The following is a 16,421-nucleotide window of genomic DNA, read 5'->3' on the forward strand; positions in this document are numbered from 1 at the left end:
GAGAGACAAAGAGAGAGGGAAGAGACATTGTAGGGGATGCATTGGTCTAAAATGGCAAGCCCAAGGTGATGTTTTTTTAAAAAGTCAACCCCCAATTTATCACTTGCATGCATTAGTTGCACATCCATCATAATGACATAACTTTGAAAGGCTCTAGGGAAATGTAGGTTATCAAGTGGACTAGGGTCATTCTCTCTCTGAGAATGTCATTGTAAGATAAATGAATATAGGCACCCCCAATGTATCATTTTCATGCAATGCACATCCAGCATCCTAACATGACCTTCAAAATCCTCAAGGCAATGTAGATTATCAGGTGAAACCTCCATCACAACATTTGGAACAAGAGCGGATCTGAGAACTTATTAATATCAAAGGTGCACTAGAAGGAAGGGCAAAGAGGTGTAAGATCAACCGAAAAGTAACAAGGAACTGTCACACCTATTTCATGTTAGGGCAAAGCATGGAAGAATATAATTTTGTTAAATAATGTCCAAAATCAACAAGCTTCTATCCTCTACAAGGTACTATCACATCCATTTCCTATATACGACGAGGCATGTAAGAGTAATTTTGTTGAATATGTTCAAATCAACAAGCTTCTATCCCTTATGCTCAACTCCTAGCTATGTAAATGAGAAGTTAAAAGAGGAGGTTATGGTCAAAGACGTGAGCACAAAACAAAGTTCCTAAGAGTGGTGAACAAGCTCTCATCTTAAGGAGCAGTTTAGTTCAAGCCTATGTGGATGGATTAGTGAAGATGTGAAACAAGCAATTTAGTCCAAGCCTATGTAGATGGAGTAGTGAAGACGTGAAACAAAGTTCTCGCGTGGTGGACAAGCTCTCATCTTAAAAGGAGCAATTTAGTCCAAGCTGATGGAGTAGCGAACCTGTATGCTAGTGGTATGTAAGAGATTGGAGCTCAAATTTCAATCAAAAATTTTGACCAAATTTGATATGAATCGAGGATGGCCAATCACAAAAACGCGAAGTGTCATGGTCATCTTCGGTTCATATGTTGGTTTCTATTTGTGGTAGTGAAATCTTGGTGATTGTTTTTATTTTTGGTAGTGAATGTTTGCTAGATTATTTTTGTCAAAGGAAGAGTCCTCGATTTGATGTGGATCATTGTGCATGCAAAACATGCACATGAGAGATGGCATTGTGCATTAGTACATGGAGACATGTTCATTATTCATATCCTATGTTTCTAAGGGGATCATGGTTAGCAAGTAATAGCTCTCTCAATTTGATGTGGATCATTGTGCACAACATGAACATGAAAGATGGCATTGTGCGTTTAGTACGATTTGATCATTGTGCACCACATGAACATGAGAAATGGTATCCTACATTAGTACAAGATCATAACGGTGCTTGTTCGATCGTTTTTCAATTTGATGTGCATCATTGTGCACAACATGAACATGAACATGAAAGATGGCATTGTGTTTAGTACGATTTGATCTGGATCATTGTGCACCACATGAACATGACAGATGGTATCCTACAGTAGTACAAGATCATAATGGTGCTTGTTGGATTGTTTTTGTCAGGAGACATGAATTCATTATGCATATCCTATGTTTAAAGGAGGATCATGGTTAGAGTAAGGCAAAGAGGCTGTGGATCACTATGCACAACATGAACATGAGAGACCGTATCGTGCATTAGTACAAGATCATAATCATGCTTGTTGGATATCCTATGTTTCTATGAGGATCATGGCTACAGCAAGGCAAACAATCTTCCCAATTTGATGTGGATCATTGTGCAAACATGCACATGAGAGATGGCATTGTGCAAAATCATAATCTTATGTCAAAAGTGCACAGTTAAGAACTAGAATAAAATCATGTGTACATGGTGCAACGATATTTCTAGATATTGCAATATAACAGAAATCGTACTACCAATTAACAATTAGATTAGTATAAGTAATCGTACACATGATGCAACTATTTTGCTATATAACAGTAATCGTACTACCAATTAACAATTAGATTAGTGTAAATAACAATATTCGTAGTAATATGACAATCACCAATTAGTATTCTACACATCTGTTAAATTAGTCTACAAGATGGGAACTCCAAGATAGGAACATAGGACATAAGGACATAGGAACAAGTTTTTGAAGAGGCAAAACCATAAGATTTAATAGAGAGTGAGGAGAAAATTTTCACAGCGTAATAAGGAGAGGGGGGAGGGGGGGACATAGAGAGAGATAAAGGTGTCGCATTCGGACTGTATAACCAAAATTAGTCGCATTTTGACTGCATAACCAAAATTAGTGAGTGCTACATATTATTCGCTACGCAAGCTGAACTGTACATCTATTTAGCAGCTATATATCTGCTTATTTGGTCCTGAATTTGAACTCGTCGATATCCACGCCTTTGGCTTGGGCCGCTTCCCCGCCGGACATGTTGTCGGTAGCTAGGCCACCCTTGCGACCCATCTCCTGGTAGCCCTCCCGGCCCATCTGCTGGGCGCGTGCCTGGCCGCCCTTGCTCCCCATCTCCTGGTATCCCTCGTGGCCCAGCTGCTCCGCCCGCGCTTGCCCACCCTTGCGCCCTCCCTCCACGATGCGTTGCTACAAAAACACACATCAACCAAGCCTTCATTCACTCAATCACATAGCACAGGATGAAAACCAACTTGAGATGATCTCACATGCATTTGTACAGCTGCAACAAACCTCCTCTCTTCAGAAAGGAGAGAGTTACCTGTGCCTCTTCAGAAAGCGACATCTTAACGATCGTGTCTTTCCGCGGATTAAGTCTACGCAGCTACAGCCAGTGCTGGCGCTCCTTTCTCGGCGTTGTTGTGTGATAAGTGTATATTGTGTAGATGTGCTCTAGCCAATTCGACAATTGCAGAGGCGGGCTTCCTCCTTTTATAATACAAGCGAGCAAGTACGCAGCGCTGCGTCTGGTGGCACGTGGAGCCTACGTAGTTTTACCAGCGCGAAGGTTGAAATGGCACGTCCCCACCTTGCTCATTTAACTCCTTCTGTAAACGTGTCCATAAGACGAAGATTCACTGGAATCTATGACGATTCTAGGCAATATAATAACGAAGTTACCAGTATGAGTATTATGGATAATTTTGAACTCATAGGAACAAACCTCGTATATTTATCCCACGAGAGAGAGAGAGAGAGAGAGAGAGAGAGAGAGAGAGAGAGAGAGAGAGAGAGGTGGCATTGTGCATAAATATAGTACAAGATAATTGTGTGTACATAGTGCATAATACAATAAAATCGTGTGTGCATAGTGGAACTATGTGGTTAAATAACAATAATCCTATAGTATGTACACAATGCGTGTTCCTAGTACAATATAACCGTGTGTGCATAGTGGAACTGTTGCTAAACAACAATAATCCTATTAAATATAACAATATTAAACAATTAGAAAATGGTTAAGTAATAATAATCCTACTATTCTAATAACTAACAACTACTATTCTACACATCTGCTAGCTAGTGTACAAGACTACACACCATACTATATATACCATTAGGAACAATCGGACAAAGATACCTTTATATGCACCTACTCGTTAAGGTGGATTTGTGGGTGCTTAGACACACACGACGTTACATACCCAAAGTGGAATCTAATTTAATCTCTGGATACATTTGGTTGTGTCTCTTGTAAGTGTAAGCTAGGAGCTCTATTTAAAGAGAGGATGGTCACTGAACAAATTAGAATGGTTACGTCCACTGTGCCTCGTTGATCTATATACTCTTTCAATTACTACATGGTTTCAAAAATACTACATCTATATACTCTTGGGGGGGGGGGTCCCACTTTTAAAGTTACCTATAGCACGTGCATTCAAGAGGTATTTTTTAAACCCCTCTACACACACACTTCATCAGAATTAAAAGACCCCTCTTCCTTTATAAACCTGTAACTTCTTTTCAATTTCCCAATTTCAAACCCCTCTTGTACATGTAGCTCTTTGGTATATAAAAAACCTCTCTGGGTGAACTCACGTGCTACACTTACATTTTGAGTTGAACCCCCCGAGTGATGCTCCCCACCTCACATGTCACCTACTCAAGTCTCAACTATCGGTGCCTCCTTCCCACCATGGAAGAATCCCTCCTTTTATAATACAAGCGAGCGAGCACCCAGCGCTGCGTCTAGTAGCACAAGGAGCCTATGTAGTTCTAGCAACGTGAAGGTTAGGGACGAGAGAGAGAGAGAGAGAGAGAGAGAGAGAGAGAGAGAGAGAGAGAGAGAGAGAGAGAGAGAATCACTCATTGTCTGGAAGAGGGAGAAGTAGAGAGAGTGCATTCAAGTGGAAAGTGAGAGTGAGAGAGGTAGTCATGAGGTTGCATTCAAACTGAGAGGGAGAGAGTGAATCACGATCAAACGGTGAGAGGTGCTCTCCCGCTCAGTTTAATTTCGCTTGCAGATTTTGAGTGCCACCACAAAGGCAGACACTGAAGCCGTGACTACCGTCAAACCTCAAAAGTGATAGCACGATGACAATACCAAATCGAAGGTTTCTCTTTCTCTAGCTATTCACGCACTTCGAGCACTTTTGCTTTCATATAGCCACTCATAGCAAACTTTTATTCGAGCTTGTAATTTATAATAATATTGAAGCTTTCTTAAATTTAACCCTCGAGGGTCGTGAGAATCCCTCTAGGTGTTGCCATCAAGTTTTGACTTTTGACGCAACAATTCTGAGCTAAGTTTTCTCTCTCTTGCGGCTACAATCTCAACCGAAGGCATGTATGGCTGAAGGGTGGATCATGCAAAGCATTTGTTTACATCTCAGAGTATTTGGCACAAGCTGGTCCTTCAATTCCTTGCATGTGATCAGACGAGGAAGATGCAAGGATGACTTCACACTTGCCAGGTGGAAAGGAAAAATTACTTAACATAGATATGAATCCATCCCGAGTGGTCAATAACTTTTGTGTTCTCAATGCAAATATTATGACCAAGTGGCTGGACTTGTGGACAGTGGTAAAGGCAAGGCGTTTGCAAGAGAGAGAAGCATGGAAACAAGCACATGGAGGAAGGAGGGCACCCCCAGTGCCTAGACACCTTGCATGTTTCCTAGATCTCATTACTGCGGTGTGGATTCTTGAGAGAATGACCGAAGCAAAAGCGCACCGAGAACATATCACCAACAAAGAATGGGATTAAGCACGAGGTTCCGTACCAAAGGTAGAGTACTCATATACCTAAACCATATTGTAAATCTGTTTTCTTGATTTTATCTTTGTATTTGATAAAGGATGTTCTCCTATTTTGTAGTGCCTTTTCTTTAACCCCTATGTGGTCAAAGGGTCATCACTTTTGTATGCGCCACATTGACAAGTGTAGAACCACCATGGATTGTGCCATCATGGGAACTTTGACACAGACGGTGATGAAGCCACGTACTATGGAACTATTGAAAGGATACTAAAGATTAATTTTTAATTTTTTTCATACCTTCATCTTCGAGTCCAGTTGGTTTGCAAATGTGTCTAGGACATGAGAATGTCCTCTACATGGTGGACTCTAGCGTGCATCACACAGGGAGGTATGAGAATTTAGTTTTACCGTGCAATTGTAAGTAGGTGAGTGACAACTAACTTTTCTATTTGTATTTTCTTGTAGCATTAATTGTACCAGTGTTACTCACTTTGAGATTCTCTTCTATAGGTCATCTATATTCCAAAAATCCACCAAACAAAACTTTGGTTTGTACTTCTTGTAATACCTCGAGGAAGAACCATTTTTTCCACTAATGAGTGGAGAGCATCTTCGACCCTCTTCCACATCCAACATTGGATGAGGTGGAGACAGAGGAGAGGGAGGTCGATGAATCAAGTTCGCTGGCGGAAAGTCTTAGTGGGGATGATTGTCATGATGATGAAGATGATAAGATGAAGGATGACAAATTTGAAGATGATGAAGCCAACGCTATGGCTGAAGGGTGGATCATGCTAAGCATTTGTTTACATCTCAGACTATTTGGCACAAGCTGGCCGTCCTTCAATGCCTTGCATGTGATCAGACGAGGAAGATGCAAGGATGACTTCACACTTGCCAGGTGGAAAGGAAAAATTACTTAACATAGATATGAATCCATCCCGAGTGGTCAATAACTTTGTGTTCTCAATGCAAAGATTATGACCAAGTGGGTGGACTTGTGGACAATGGCAAAGGCAAGGCGTTTGCAAGAGAGAGAAGCATGGAAACAAGCACATGGGGGAAGGAGGGCACCCCCAGTGCCTAGACACCTTGCATGTTTCCTAGATCTCATTAGTGCGGTGTGGATTCTTGAGAGAATGACCGAAGAAAAAGCGCACCGAGAAGATATCACCAACAAAGAATGGGATTAAGCACGAGGTTCCGTACCAAAGGTAGAGTACTCATATACCTAAACCATATTGTAAATCTATTTTCTTGATTTTATCTTTGTATTTGATAAAGGATGTTCTCCTATTTTGTAGTGCCTTTTCTTTAACCCCTATGTGGTCAAAGGGTTGTCACTTTTGTATGCGCCACATTGACAAGTGTAGAACCACCATGGATTGTGCCATCATGGGAACTTTGACACAGACGGTGATGAAGCCAGGTACTATGGAACTATTGAAAGGATACTAAAGATTAATTTTTAATTTTTTTCATACCTTCATCTTCTAATACAGGTGGTTTGCAAATGTATCTAGGACATGAGAATGTCCTCTACATGGTGGACTCTAGCGTGCATCACACAGGGAGGTACGACAATTTAGGTTTACCGTGCAATTGTAAGCAGGTGAGTGATAGCTACCTTTTCTATTTGTATTTTCTTGTAGCATTAATTATACCAATGTTACTCACTTTGAGATTCTCTTCTATAGGTCATCTATATCCCAAAAATCCACCAAACAAAACTTTGGTTTGTACTTCTTGTGATACCTCGAGGAAGAACCATTTTTTCTACTAATTAGTGGAGAGAAGCTTCGCCCCTCTTCCACCTCCAACATTGGATGAGGTGGAGACAGAGGAGAGGGAGGTCGATGAATCAAGTCCGGTGGCGGTAAGTCTTAGCAGGGATGATTGTCATGGTGATGAAGATAATGAGATGAAGGATGACAAATTTGAAGATGATGAAGCCAACACTATAGCTGAAGGGTGGATCATGCAAAGCATTTGTTTACATCTGAGAGTATTTGGCACAATCTGGTCCTTCAATGCCTTGCATGTGATCAGACGAGGAAGATGCAAGGATGACTTCACACTTGCCAGGTGGAAAGGAAAAATTACTTAACATAGATATGAATCCATCCCGAGTGGTCAATAACTTTTATGTTCTCAATGCAAAGATTATGACCAAGTGGGTGGACTTGTGGACAATGGCAAAGGCAAGGCGTTTGCAAGACAGAGAAGCATGAAAACAAGCACATGGAGGAAGGAGGGCACCCCCAGTGCCCAGACACCTTGCATGTTTCCTAGATCTCATTAGTGCGGTGTGGATTCTTGAGAGAATGACCGAACCAAAAGCGCACCGAGAAGATATCACCAACAAAGAATGGGATTAAGCACGAGGTTCCGTACCAAAGGTAGAGTACTCATATACCTAAACCATATTGTAAATCTGTTTTCTTGATTTTATCTTTGTATTTGATAAAGGATGTTCTCCTATTTTGTAGTGCCTTTTCTTTAACCCCTATGTGGTCAAAGGGTCGTCACTTTTGTATGCGCCACATTGACAAGTGTAGAACCACCATGGATTGTGCCATCATGGGAAATTTGACACAGACGGTGACGAGAGCAAAGCGAACCCCGAACCCCGATGGCCTCTAAAACACCGGGGACCGAATGGCGCGCCTCGAGCGTATCATGGTAAAGCAAACAGGGGGCACCACTTAGCTTCAGCAGCTAGGACGCAAACAACACACCACCATAACAAAGTTTTCATCCAAGAGAGATGGATTCTTGGGAGTAATGATGAAAAGGAAAGGGAATGAGATCAAGTGAGAGAGAGAGAGAGAGAGAGTGAGGGAGGGGGTATAGCGGCTTAGTACTTAGGCATCACAAAAGGATGGCGAATTCGCACACCCTTCACACATACACAAGCTCAATCCAAAACACAAGACTAGGTGGCGATTCCGCACACCTCACATGGGCAAAACATTGCAAGAAACCATACTCACAAAACCTCAAGCTTTATTTAGAGAATTAGGCGATGAAATGGGGAGCATAGGGTAGGGGAATGAGAAGGGAGAGAGTGGTAGAGCACATGGCGGATAGCTGGGAGTTGATGGCGAAGACTCGCACGAGGATTATGGCCATCATCCTTCATTTAGTTGCCCTTCATCTTCCATAGCCAAGGGTGTAGAGGTCATGCTCAAGACAAGCATGGTGATTGCGGTGATGGTGATGGTGTGGGTTTGTGTGTGTGCACTAGGCACACACAGTGCATAGTGTGTTCTTTGGTGATGTTGTGTGTGTCTTCAGTGTGATGGTGACCCCTCTTTATATAGGGGAGGAGGGGGGAGGAATTCTATAATTTAGAAATGAAGAAATCATTATCTACATAGGCCATGTGAGTGTGGGCCCCACTTGTCTGGCTGTGTGTATATGTGCCAGAACAACAGTCTCATGAGAGAGAGACTAAGAGAGAGAGAGATGGGTGAATGGAAAATGAGAGGTGACATGGAGAATAAAGTAATTACAAGAGGGGAGAGAGAGGAGTGTGTTCAGAGGTGAATCTGTGTGCAGATGTGTGTGAACACAAGAAAAATCAGATAACCACTGGGTGGGGATGGGTCTGTGGACACCTTTTTCAATGAAACTGAGTGTGTGTGAGTGTGGGGGAGGTTATTTAGCTACAAGACAAGAGAAATGGCGCCCTTTAGAGAGAGAGGGGGGTATTTGGGTCATGGGATATGATAGGAGAGAGAAAGGGGGGGTGGGGTATACTATTTTTGGAAGATAGCATAAGTTGCATGTGAGTTAGGGTGCATTATTGGTGAGTTAGAATGCATTATTGGTGAGAGGTGGGGTAGCTTGAGGGGAGAGAGAAAGGAGAAAGGACAAGGGGAAGAGAGAGGGGGTGGACCTTTTGAGTGGAGGAGAGGAAAAGGGACACACGGTGGGGAAACAATGAAGAAAAAGGAGGCAAGGTGGGGATGGACTGCCCCGCACGCATGAGGTGGCCTATTTTACCTTTCTCATATATTTAAATAATCATACTTTATTTTTTTCTTACTTTTTTCAATGCCTTTTATCACTCCCTCCCTAAGAGGGGGTTTTCATGGGGTGGGGACGAGAGAAGAGGGGTATGGGAGCTTGACTTGTGAAAAGCCCCCATCATTGGCCCTCCCCTTTTGGCTAGAGGCATTCATGCCTCTAGCTCATCTGTTTCTTCTTCCGCTTAGCTGTAGGATCCGATATCGAGTTGCCTTCTGAACTATCCATTTCATTTGGCCATTGGTGAGATTTCTGGGATATTCGTTAATCTGTAACAGGTCCGGGTGATAGCTTGTTTCTTGGAATAGTGTCGGTTGATTAAAGGGGAAGCCCATGGCTTCAAGAACTTTTTGCCAGTGTCCTCCTGGATCCCAAGTGAAAAATAGGATCATTGTCTGCAGTGTCCAAACAATAAAATTTGCATGCCAAATTGGACCAAATTTGTAACCACCAGTAGCGAGAGGGGAAATGAGCATCTTGGCTCCTGCAAAGAGAGAACCGAAAATTATGATTCCCAAGAGTGTACCAAGAATCCACCATATATGGCCACCTTGTTGGTGTGGTGAGCTCAAGTTATCTTCAGAGCCCTCCTTACTGCCATGACTAGAAAAAACTGCAAGCATATCATGCTTCTTTTGGGTGTGCTCAAACATGTCAGCTTCCTTTATTGATGCTAATAGCAAGCCACCTACCTTGCGGCTTAAATTCAAGCGTAATCCACTTACCTTTCTCCAAAGAGATGATGCACTATTTGTAAAAAATTGTACCAAATTGCGAATGAGGTCTTCCTTCTTGCATTCTATTAGGCTTTTGTCTATCCATGGCTCCTTTGCTCTTATCTCCATACTGATCTTCTCTCTATATGTTAGAGCAACTAGCCATAGCCATAGGTCTGATGCATCCCATGCAAACACAATGCTGTGTTGTGGAGGAGTTTGGAACATCCTTAAAAGGTTGGCAGCATATTGATCATCAAACTTACTCTGAACACCCTCATATCAACTGGAGGCATTACCCATCTCCAAGTTTATAACACCCTTCAGTAGACTAGAGGCATTACCCATCTCCAAGTCTATAACACTACACAATAAAGTTTTACTCGGCTGCCAAGCCTCTGGAGCAATATCCAACTCCAAACCTTCAGTCATACTTACCTCTTCGTTATGGTCCTTAAGTGAAACTGCCTTGATGCAAGATTCCTTTAGCTTGCTACACTGTCCTTGGTCCATGATGGTGCACAGGTTTCCGTTTTCAAAGCCCTCCCCTTTGCTTGATATGTTGTCCATCTTCTGCAAAGCCTTGCTAACAGGCTGGTTATCCTCTTCTCTTGTATCTTTCATGAACTTTGCATTCCTCTTACTCTGACGAGGCCTAATCAACACTTTACACCTTCTTATCCTTACTGCCCAATGTTGTCGATTGATCGCTTTGGTGCCTATTTCATCCAAGGTTAAAGATGTACTCACATTTGTAACACAATTTTCTTGACTTACCTCCCCCACCTGGGTAGCATCTTTTGATTCTTTAACCTCTTGTTCCACTGCTTCAGTTCTTTGAATAAACTTCTCGCTTGATCCTTCTTCGGTTACCTTCATCTTGACCTCTTCTGCAAGACCAATGATACTTGGTGTGCGGGTACCAATTGATGGTGAGCGTAGGATGATTGTAAGTGGTGATTGTGGCGGACGTAGAATTTTTGTTGGTGGGGCTAGTGCTCGGGGTGGGGGTGTTCTTTCTCTAGGGGGTGACAATTGGTTCCTCCTACCTCCTCTATTATACCTTTGTCGTGGCTTGGGACAATAGTACATACCGTGATCGTCTTCTCCGCAGTTGTAGCAGTGATACTCTCTGTTTTGTCATTGTGCTCTTTCAGGGTCTTGATCTCTTTCTTGAGTCCTCCCTTGTTGTATTAAGTGGACAGACAAATTCTGCAGTTGGTCAGTAATATGGGCCAACATATCTTGTTGGTCATCTCTTACCCCAAGAGCCGGTGGTGGTTGTGGAATGGTGGTTTTCGTAGTTGCTGGTCGATGCGATGTTCCTGCTTCTATTGACTCGGTTTCTTTGGCTTTCATTCGCAGCTTCTTGTCTTTAAGGCGAGCAATCTCAACGACTAACTCGTACGTAGCCGGGAATCTGCCTTTCACCTTCTCCTTGAGAAGCGGCCATAAGCCATGAGTGAACCGATCTTTTTTTAGGAAATCAGGTGCAGCTTCCTCCCTTGCCAGTGACTCAACCCACAGTTCCCACAAATCCACAAATTTGGACTCATAGGTGGCATATTCTAAAAGACCCTCCTGCTTCAAGTCTCTCAACTTGTCCCACAACTTTTCTGAAGTGGTACCTCCCCCAAAGCGCCTCTTAAAAGCGGTTTTTAAGGGTTCCCAGTCATCCTTGGTTGCTTGTGGAAGTGCATTGTACCATGATCTAGCTTCTAGCTTCATGAGATGCTTAAAGATTCTAACCCGGGATTCATCCGTATCTTTGTTGCTCACTACACATGCTACTTCAAAGTCATCTAGGAAGTTTGTTACCAAATCCTCCCCCTTCTTTCCTTTAAATGTTGGAAATGCTACACTTTCCATGATTACTGAGAGAGAGCTAGAAAGACACACTGCTTAACTTGCAAAAGTTTTTTTCTTCTTTACAAGGAGGCGTGTATACCCTCTTATACTAGGACATAGATTAAAACTTCAAACGGTACATTGCCTTGTACCAAAGGTAGGACAAATGGTTGATCTGATGCCAGAACCTCAAAAAATTGCTCCCCACCCAGCATGGTGTCAATGACGTGCTGGTAGTGAGCCTTCAAATCCAGTATTACCTTGATTGAGCGTACACGTGTTGGTATGGGTGATCTGTCTTGAGGTAGGTTGTACTGATTCATGTGAAGCTTAGAGGTGCTTAGTCACTGTCCAAGCTTGTGGGAGAGGGTGGTGTACTTTCCTGAAACAAACTCAGTAGATCCCTAGTTTCTCTAGTGAGAGTGTGAGCCAATTCTTCCGTTATCTGTGCTACAGCATCAGGTGCGACTTGAAAACTGACTGTGATAATTACATCGGTGACTTGAGTTACCCGACTCTCAAAGTAGAATAGTGTTGATTCTCTATTGTGTAGAGCTCCTTCCATTTTGTTGTTGTGGGTTGGTTGTAGGTTGCGGACATGGTTTCGACCTTCTCCTTCTTCTTCTTGGCACTTGGCCTATGTATATCCACTGGGTTTGGCGTGTTGGTTGACTCTCCCACTGCAAATCGATTACCGTTACGCCTGGCACTCGAGCTTCGATGGAGATACGGAGTTCGTCTAGTTGTGCTTGGAGCTCTTCTTCTTCTGTCGTCCAATTAGCAAATCCTGCTAGCAATTCATCCATTCACAATAGTTTAAGGGTTTCAGTCTTGTAAACTGAAGGGTTTCATGAAAAGATCCTCCGTGGGGGCACCAAATGACGGGAGAAAAGCGAACCTCGAACCCCGATGGCCTCTAAAACACCGGGGACCGAATGGTGCGCCTTGAGCCTGTCATGGTAAAGCAAACAGGGGGCACCACCTAGCTTCAGCGGCTAGGACGCAAACAACACACCACCATAAGAAAGTTTTCATCCAAGAGAGATGGATGCTTGGGAGTAATGATGAAAAGGAAAGGGAATGAGATCAAGTGAGAGACAGAGAGAGAGTGAGAGCGGGGGTATAGCGGCTTAGTACTTAGGCATCACAAAAGGATGGCGAATCTGCACACCCTTCACACATACACAAGCTCACTCCAAAACACAAGACTAGGTGGCGATTCCGCACACCTCACATGGGCAAAACATTGCAAGAAAACATACTCACAAAACCTCAAGATTTATTTAGAGAATTAGGCGATGAAATGGGGAGCATAGGGTAGGGGAATGAGAAGGGAGAGAGTGGTAGAGCACATGGCAGATAGGTGGGAGTTGATGGCGAAGACTCGCACGAGGATTATGGCCATCATCCTTCATTTAGTTGCCCTTCATCTTCCATAGCCAAGGGTGTAGAGGTCATGCTCAAGACAAGCACGGTGATTGCGGTGATGGTGATGGTGTGGCTGTGTGTGTGTGCACTAGGCACACATAGTGCATAGTGTGTTCTTTGGTGATGTTGTGTGTGTCTTCAGTGTGATGGTGACCCCTCTTTATATAGGGGAGGAGGGGGGAGGAATTCTAGAATTTAGAAATGAAGAAATCATTATCTACATAGGCCATGTGAGTGTGGGCCCCACTTGTCTGGCTGTGTGTATATGTGCGAGAACAGCAGTCTCATGAGAGAGAGACTAAGAGAGAGAGAGATGGGTGAATGGAAAATGAGAGATGACATGGAGAATAAAGTAATTACAAGAGGGGAGAAAGAGGAGTGTGTTCAGAGGTGAATCTGTGTGTAGATGTGTGTGAACACAAGAAAAATCAGATAACCACTGGGTGGGGATGGGTCTGTGGGCACCTTTCTCAATGAAACTGAGTGTGTGTGAGTGTGGGGGAGGTTATTTAGCTACAAGACAAGAGACATGGCGCCCTTTAGAGAGAGAGGGGGGTATTTGGGTCATGGGATATGATAGGAGAGAGAAAGGGGGGGTGGGGTATACTATTTTTGGAAGATAGCATAAGTTGCATGTGAGTTAGGGTGCATTATTGGTGAGTTAGAATGCATTATTGGTGAGAGGTGGGGTAGCTTGAGGGGAGAGAGAAAGGAGAAAGGACAAGGGGAAGAGAGAGGGGGTTGACCTTTTGAGTGGAGGAGAGGAAAAGGGACACACGGTGGGGCAACAATGAAGAAAAAAAAGGCAAGGTGGGGATGGGCTGCCCCGCACGCATGAGGTGACCTATTTTACCTTTCTCATATATTTAAATAATCATACTTTATTTTTTTCTTACTTCTTCCAATGCCTTTTATCACTCCCTCCCTAAGAGGGGGTTTTCATGGGGTGGGGACGAGAGAAGAGGGGTATGGGAGCTTGGCTTGTGAAAAGCCCCCATCATTAGCCCTCCCCTTTTGGCTAGAGGCATTCATGCCTCTAGCTCATCTGTTTCTTCTTCTTTTTAGCTGTAGGATCCGATATCGAGTTTCCTTCTGAACTATCCATTCCATTTGGCCATTGGTGAGATTTCTGGGATATTCGTTAATCTGTAACAGGTCCGGGTGATAGCTTGTTTCTTGGAATAGTGTCGGTTGATTAAAGGGGAAGCCCATGGCTTCAAGAACTTTGTGCCACTGTCCTCCTGGATCCCAAGTGAAAAATAGGATCATTGTCTGCAGTGTCCAAACAATAAAATTTGCATGCCAAATTGGACCAAATTTTAACCACCAGTAGCGAGAGGGGAAATGAGCATCTTGGCTCCTGCAAAGAGAGAACCGAAAATTATGATTCCCAAGAGTGTACCAAGAATCCACCATATATGGCCGATTTGTTGGTGTGGTGAGCTCAAGTTGTCTTCAGAGTCCTCCTTACTTCCATGACTAGAAAAAACTGCAAGCATATCATGCTTCTTTTGGGTGTGCTCAAACATGTCAGCTTCCTTTACTGATGCTAATAGCAAGCCACCTACCTTGCGGCTTAAATTCAAGCGTAATCCACTTACCTTTCTATTTGTATTTTCTTGTAGCATTAATTGTACCAATGTTACTCACTTTGAGCTTCTCTTCTATAGGTCATCTATATCCGGGAAATCCACCAAACAAAACTTTGGTTTATACTTCTTTTAATACCTCGAGGAAGAACCATTTTTCCACTAAGGAGTGGAGAGCATCTTCGACCTTCTTCTACCTCCAACATTGGATGAGGTGGAGACAGAGGAGAGGGAGGTCGATGAATCAAGTCCGTTGGCGGAAAGTCTTAGTGGGAATGATTGTCATGATGATGAAGATGATGAGATGAAGGATGACAAATTTGAAGATGATGAAGCTAACGCTATGGCTGAAGGGTGGATCATGCAAAGCATTTGTTTACATCTCAGACTATTTGTCACAAGCTGGTCCTTCAAAGCCTTGCATGTGATCAGACGAGGAAGATGCAAGGATGACTTCACACTTGCTAGGTGGAAAGGAAAAATTACTTAACATAGATATGAATCCATCCCGAGTGGTCAATAACTTTTGTGTTCTCAATGCAAAGATTATGACCAAGTGAGTGGACTTGTGGACAATGGCAAAGGCAAGGCGTTTGCAAGAGAGAGAAGCATGGAAACAAGCACATGGAGGAAAGAGGGCACCCCCAGTGCCTAGACACCTTGCATGTTTCCTAGATCTCATTAGTGCGGTGTGGATTCTTGAGAGAATGACCGAAGAAAAAGTGCACCAAGAAGATTCTATCACCAACAAAGAATGGGATTAAGCACGAGGTTCCATACCAAAGGTAAAGTACTCATATACCTAAACCATATTGTAAATCTGTTTTCTTGATTTTGTCTTTGTATTTGATAAAGGATATTCTCCTATTTTGTATTGCCTTTTCTTTAACCCCTATGTGGTCAAAGGGGTGGTCACTTTTGTATGTGCCATATTGACAAGTGTAGAACCACCATCGATTGTGCCATCATGGGAACTTTGACACAGACGGTGATGAAGTCCGGTACTATGGAACTTTTGAAAGGATACTAAAGATTAATTTTTAATTTTTTTTCATACCTTCATCTTCAAGTCCAGGTGGTTTGCAAATGTGTCTAGGACAGGACAGTGTCCTCTACACGGTGGACTTTAGCGTGCATCACACAGAGAGGTATGACAATTTAGTTTTACCGTGCAATTGTAAGCAGGTGAGTGACAACTACCTTTTCTATTTGTATTTTCTTGTAGTATTAATTGTACCAATGTTACTCACTTTGCACTTCTCTTCTATAGGTCATCTATATCCCAGAAATCCACCAACCAGAACTTTGGTTTTTACTTCTTGTAATACCTCGAGGAAGACCGATTTTTTCCAGTAATGAGTGGAGAGCAGCTTCGACCCTCTTCCACCTCCAACATTGGATGAGGTGGAGACAGAGGAGAGGGAGGTCGATGTATCATTCCTAGTGGTGGAGAGTCTTAGTGGGGATGATTGTCACGATGATGAGATGAAAGATGAAAAATTTGAAGATGATGAAGCCAACGCTATGGCTGAAGGGTGGATCATGCAAAGCATTTCTTTACATCTCAGAGTATTTGGCACAAGCTGGTCCTTCAATGCCTTGCATGTGATGAGACGAGGAATATGCAAGGATGACTTCAC

General features: G+C 43.0%; 1 protein-coding gene across 1 annotated transcript; it reads right to left on the minus strand.

The window, feature by feature from the left end:
* Positions 1-2,224: 2,224 nt before the first annotated feature.
* On the minus strand, positions 2,225-2,888 carry LOC147456979 (protein SLE2-like). Its single transcript, XM_086513487.1, has 2 exons — positions 2,730-2,888; positions 2,225-2,596 (listed from the first exon to the last, which is right to left on the minus strand). The coding sequence occupies exons 1-2, from the start codon at positions 2,751-2,753 to the stop codon at positions 2,360-2,362; spliced, it is 261 nt and encodes an 86-aa protein (XP_086369613.1). The 5' UTR covers positions 2,754-2,888; the 3' UTR covers positions 2,225-2,359.
* Positions 2,889-16,421: the final 13,533 nt, after the last annotated feature.

Source organism: Adiantum capillus-veneris, chromosome 5 (assembly GCF_014529385.1).
Source record: "Adiantum capillus-veneris isolate H3 chromosome 5, ASM1452938v2, whole genome shotgun sequence".
In the NCBI taxonomy this organism is placed as follows: Eukaryota; Viridiplantae; Streptophyta; class Polypodiopsida; order Polypodiales; family Pteridaceae; genus Adiantum; species Adiantum capillus-veneris.

What these genes read in the sequence shown, in the direction of transcription:
- LOC147456979 (XM_086513487.1), bottom strand. Translation starts at nt 2,753, where the DNA reads ATGTCGCTTTCTGAAGAGGCACAG. An exon ending in CGCTTTCTGAAGAGGCACAG is followed by an intron (nt 2,597 to 2,729) that starts GTAACTCTCTCC and finishes GTGTTTTTGTAG; the next exon opens with CAACGCATCGTGGAGGGAGG.